The sequence below is a fragment of the Acipenser ruthenus genome, chromosome 38, assembly GCF_902713425.1.
Source record: "Acipenser ruthenus chromosome 38, fAciRut3.2 maternal haplotype, whole genome shotgun sequence".
Classification (NCBI taxonomy): Eukaryota; Metazoa; Chordata; class Actinopteri; order Acipenseriformes; family Acipenseridae; genus Acipenser; species Acipenser ruthenus.
In genome coordinates this window covers 4,593,758-4,599,757 of record NC_081226.1, presented here as the reverse complement: position 1 = coordinate 4,599,757, position 6,000 = coordinate 4,593,758, and the positions used below count along the sequence as shown (strand labels likewise).

General features: G+C 41.0%; 1 protein-coding gene across 2 annotated transcripts in view; it reads right to left on the bottom strand.

Annotated features, from left to right (window-relative positions):
• The window catches only part of LOC117434270 (histone-lysine N-methyltransferase EHMT2), a 38,292-nt gene that overhangs the window by 4,457 nt on the left and 27,835 nt on the right, over positions 1-6,000 (bottom strand). For both annotated transcript variants that reach the window (XM_059009023.1, XM_059009024.1), the window contains exons 23-25: positions 1,753-1,830; positions 797-912; positions 140-226 (exon numbers count right to left, since the gene is read on the bottom strand). In XM_059009023.1, coding sequence (XP_058865006.1) covers positions 140-226; positions 797-912; positions 1,753-1,830 — 281 coding nt within the window. The remainder of the gene's footprint in view (positions 1-139; positions 227-796; positions 913-1,752; positions 1,831-6,000) is intronic.

The window sequence follows — 6,000 nt, the reverse complement described above, 5'->3', positions numbered from 1 at the left end:
ACTAATTTAAATGTGTCTATAAAGGGGTGCTGGGAGAGGTTAAGTGGCACGTAATTAAACTGGGCATCATAAAGTTACTTCAGCCCAATGCAGTACCGGGTGTTTTAACATGAGACCAGCACTCCGGGGTGTGACTCACTCGCAGATGAAGGTGCCTTGTGGGATATCCTGCAGAGCCCTCACTCCCCAGCCCATCTTCGCAGTGCGGTACAGCTGCAATCGAACCCTGGACAGACAGACAGACAGCAGTATAATCATCAGTACCACTATATAGTTATGGATTTTTTTTTGGTTACTATATACAGCACTGGTCCAAAGTTTGGAAACAACAAATAATTTACAGTAAGATTGTACCGCACATTTTTCCTCACTCAGACCCCTTACTTACTAAACACCCTGGTATCTCTGAATAGATTATCACCTATTTACACAGAGACAGACAGAGAACCCCCCCCCCCCCCCCCCCCCCCCCGACAGAGACACACACACATCCAGACAGAATCAGAGACACCCCCCCTCCCCCCAGACAGAGCTAGACACACACACACACCCACCCAAAAAGACACACACACCCAGACAGAGACACACACACCCCCTTGGACAGAAAGGCACACACCGAGACAGAGAGACACACACACCTAGACAGAGAGGTGCACACACAGACAGAGAAACGCACCCAGAGAGAGACACACCCCTAGACAGACAGAGAGAGAGAGAGAGACACACACACACACGCACACGCACACACGCACACACACACACACGCACACGCACACAGACCCAGGCAGAGACTCACTTGATGCCCCCCTGCACCACTCTGTTCTTGCAGGACCTCCAGCATGAGCAGGCCTGGTTGCACTCAAAGATCAGCGGGGGCTCGATCTTATTGAACTCCTGCAGCAAACGCCGGTCCTGGAGAGACAGACAGAGAGAGAAGGGGAGAGAGAACGATTAGAAAAGTACAGTGGCACCAAACATGACATTTCCACAAAGTTTCAATAGCCATAGTTTTATATATTATACAGTAACACCAAACGTGATTCACGCTTCTCCCATGCAACTCCACTACTCCGCTCACTCCACTGGCTCCCGATCACCGCTCGCATCCAGTTCAAGACTCTTGTACTAGCCTACAGATGCCTTGACCAGACTGCACCCAGCTACCTCCAGACCCTCATCTCTCCCTACACCCCCACTCGACCTCTCCGCTCCGCCTGCACTAGAAGACTGGCTCTACCTCCTCTACGCTCCCCTGCCTCCAGAGCCCACTCCTTCTCCACCCTCGCTCTGCAGTGGTGGAATGACCTTCCTACAGATGTCAGGACCGCCCAGTCTCTGACCACAATAATAATAATAATAATTCAGACAGCTCCCCTGTTTCAATAGCCATAGAGAGATTATGATCTTACTCCCTATTGCACCCCATGAAGTAAACCCACATCCCTATTAAACCGGGATTAAAACCCTTTCCCAGCTGCACTTCACCAGCAGACAAATTTTATATAATTAAAAGAGTGTACGATTCCTAAAATCATTGGAAATAAGACTCCCAATGCATAGCGGTTTGCTCCACTATGAGTTTAGTAAGACACACTGAGCTTGTTACCTATGTACTGTGGCTAATCAAGCTCGTAGTAAAACCTCGAATAGGTGAAACTGCAATGCAATAGGAGTCTTATTTCCATCCCTGTGGTTGTCTTGTGACCCGCAGTTTGAGATCCCCGATTCAGACAGACACTCCGAGCTCCTCACCTTGTCATACCAGCAGCGAATACTCAGCTGTCCACACAGGCAGTTACTGGAGGAGCAGTCATCAGTGCAGCCGCAGTGCTGCAGGAGAGAGAGAGAGAGAGAGAGAGAGAGAGAGAGAGAGAGAGAGAGAGAGAGAGAGAGAGAGAGAGAGAGAGAGAGAGAGAGAGAGAGAGAGAGAGAGAGAGAGAGAGAGAGAGAGAGAGAGAGAGAGAGAGAGAGAGAGAGAGAGAGAGAGAGAGAGACATGGTCAGGGTGGTACAGGGCGGGCATGTGAGTTTTCCGCTTAGTTTGATCTGAACAAACAAACACCTTTAAAGTGTTTAACATGTCTGTAACCAATGAGAAGAGCCATCCTGAGAAGGCCTCCATCCCACTGTGTGAATGACTGCAGCATGGATCTGTGTGGAAGACTGCGTGTGCACAGCACTCAACTCAATATGCATGGGCCCGCCGAAGCTCTGGGGTTGTACAGGCTCTCAGACGCATTCTGTGCCATTTAGAACACTTTCAGAAGCAAATTTAAACTTGACTTTGTAGATAAAGCAATTCATGAATTACTTCACTACTTGTCATTTTACCAAATGGATCAACCTGATAAATCACACAAGACTAGTTAACAAACATATTTTTGGAAATGTTAGTCAAACTTTTTATATGTATGCCCATTAAACATATTCATTTGATAAAACCTCAGCTGCAAAAATAATACACTCTCTGCTTAACTCAATCAGATGTTGTAAATACAGGGCTCATACAGCTTTTCTGATACAATTTTTTAAATACCTAATTTAAGCAATTTGTAATTGCAAGCCGACAAAATTGGGCAGATGTTTCAGCATAAAATGTTCAATATGTACTTCTTGAGCATGCATGAATTACAAATACATGCAAGTAGCATCACATGGCACAGCCAGGACCAAAGGCATCTCTGCACAGAGCTGCACCTAGAACTCCCACATGCAGTGCATTAAAGGAACGTGTTAAACAAACAAAGAAAATCAAGTACAGCACTGTTCATGGTTCCTGCAGCTCTCAGCTGAGCAAATTTAAGACCTTTTTAAGACTTTTTAAGACCAATCTTTAGAAAATTGAAGACCCATTTTCACATCAGGTATACCAAACGTAAATACTAAAATTGTGACTAGTTCAAATACCATCTAACAATTATTTATTCAAGCTGTATGAATTGTAAAAGAATCAAACATTTTGATGCTAGTACAATACATACAGTACCGATGCAATGATAACAGCTGATGACAAGGGTCATTGTTCAATCTTTCTTTAATCAATAGAGCAGCAGTTCATTCCAGCTGATCAACAAACAACTCAATTATATATTTATGAAATCTTAAATGACATCAAGAGCTGTCAAAGCTGGAAAAACAGCACTCTCACTTGACCTACGTTCTGACACGTTATAAACATTAAATTAAATATAGTTTGACAATATATATATATATAATCCTGGAGATAACATAACAGTTTGAACCATTAGCATTGTTTAGCCATCAGTATCAATCGAATTTAATCTTAAAAAAAAAAAAAAAAAAATAGTCCATTGCATTTCTTGCTTGTTTTTTTTCTATACATTTGGAATCAGTCATTGTTTTTTACAACAAAGAGAGGCTCGAATGAGTGGTATTTGTGGAACTAATCCGTTGTGTTTATTCAGCAACACACATAGCCTACAGCTAGTAGTGATTCATTTTTTTTTTTTTTTGTTTGGCAGACTTACACAAGGTTACGTACATAGTACTAAGAAGAACTGTAAAAAAATAAAAATAATGATGGTGCACAAACTGATTTTCTGACAGTGTGAAGCAGCTCTCTAGAAAGTACACACCGTCTGGATCAGAGATATATATCTATGGTCTGGAGGATGTAACTGACGCCATTTTGGCTCAAACAGAGTTCTTATCATGCACCAAGTAAGCGGGAATTTGGATCCAACATGGCACATACGGTCTTCAGTTTCATAACACTCAACGAGTTGAGAGACAACCCAGTTTCCTTGTTACAACTAACAAATCAGCCACTCGATAGGCTGGTAACTCGACTCCTGTGCGCCACGCAGCTTGTTCATAGGGTGAATCAAAAGAACCGATTCAATGGGGACTCTGATCCGATTCCCATCGTTCACCTAAAGCCAGGTTTACACTACGTGATGTTTTCAATCAGGAGACGCAGCGCCACGCACACGTACCGATTAAGCTATGATTTCTCACTGTAGATCGGGGGATTACAAGCTACACACACTATACGAGATATCCTGTCGTGGACTGCGCCTATTTTCATTGCAGAATCGTAGACTTCATTCGGGAGAATCATGCACTCAAGCGAGGAGGCGATCGCTGTTGTCATTGTTTTGCACAGATAAAAGAAGAAAACGCGGAGAAGATCCATTTGGACGTGCAATTGGCTTATGCAGATTTTGCTATTACTATTTATCTCTGATATGAAAAACATTAAATACTAGAAAAATATTCTCATAAAAAAAAAAAATCTTTTACTTGCTTCCAAACTGGTTTCATTAAGATGGTGCACAAGAAATGGCTTTAAGAATTCAAGATTCTTTAAAATCAAATTCTGCCTGGAAGTGAAGTCTTTTGCCCCACTCCCACTGGGTTTGAAAGTGATATTGAATACGAGTGACTGTAGAAATTGATTCTAATGAGAGCACACACTACCACACACAGTATTTGCTTCGGCGTTAACAAGTTATAACAATTATTTACTTAGGTACCTGAAGTTCCAAAGGAATTTCCCTCCATCTTTGCTCATTCAATGAGCAATCATGAGGAAATGTCACTTACGTCAAAGACACACGGGTGTTCCTGTCAGTCAATCTCCACCATCCTTTCCTCAATTTTGAGGCTCCACACCTTGCGGGCACAACATTTCTCTTTATTTTTCGGGATAAAAATGCTGCTCTGCCTCGGAGGTGTCAATCACCGGGCTACGTATTTTTTAAATGGGAATAATATTGTATTCATTTTTTAATACATAAAACCCAAATCCCCACAACACAATTGAGCTCGCTAGTAGTAGTATCAACTCGAGGAGACGGCAACATCTTTACAATACCGTTTCAAATAAAAATTCAAATGCCTAAAGTTTCAGACAAGTTTTAGTAGTACATAGACTTTCTGATGATCTGCATTGGTGTATGTGCTTACTACATTTCACTTCATTTGACCGAATCCTTTGTGTGACGAGTGTGCACTGATAATACTTCTTTGGTTCGGTAAATTAATAGAAGTCAGTGATGAAAAGTGTAGTCGGTTTATAGTCAAAATCTAAATCTTGATCATTCACTGTGCCTTGTCCGTGCTGATATTTTCGAGTTTATTTGTTGTATGTTTTCATTTACTTACAATCACGTTTGCTAGCGATCATTGTTTAGGGTACGGGCGGTTTATTTAATACTCGGATACGCATGGCAGTTTTCAGAACTTGATCTCTGGTATCGTGTTTTTTATTTTTATAGAAAAAAATTAAGGCAGTTGAAAATACTTGTCATGTCAGAAGTACTGCTTTACTATATAAAAAAAACGGACCTAATTCTGAATTAATACATTTCAACAATATAAACTGGGGTGCAGGAAGGACCAGGCAAGAGTTGTTTCTTGTTTTATACCATTAAAATGGTCTTATTCCTCTAAGAAAGTGTCTCTGTCTTTGTGCTTGCTTCTAAATATGGTTTGCCCATAATAAAATAACTTAAAAAAGTAACTGCTGCTAGTTATTTCTTGCTAGTTTTAAAATATTTATTTTTTACTTTAAAATATTGGGGCAAGTTTTGCACTTGCTTCGGATCGGGTACATTATTTTATATCTCTAACAAGGGCTAACAGTGCGCAGAACGACGGGGAGACTATAATATAAGCAACAATACTTGAATTACCTTACGATTTCAGGTACGTGTCTTTACAGTAGGATGACACTGGCTGCGAAAGAAGGACTGCGACTCGATTGTCGTTTGATACACAAATAAGCTACACAACTTGAAAGACGTCTTAAGTGAAGCAAGTAAATTCCTACTTGGTTTGATTGAATGAGTCGTCACCTACAAGCTTCAATACGAAAGCTGGAAATGAACTTCATTAAAAAACATATTTTTAATTAAAAAAAAAAAAAAAACACATTCTAGCCTACTTCACATGCTTCTGTTATTTTGAAATACCACTGCTTCAGATTATTACTAGTGCTTAATAACAGTAACAATGTTTTATTTAGAGTTGGTGCTAA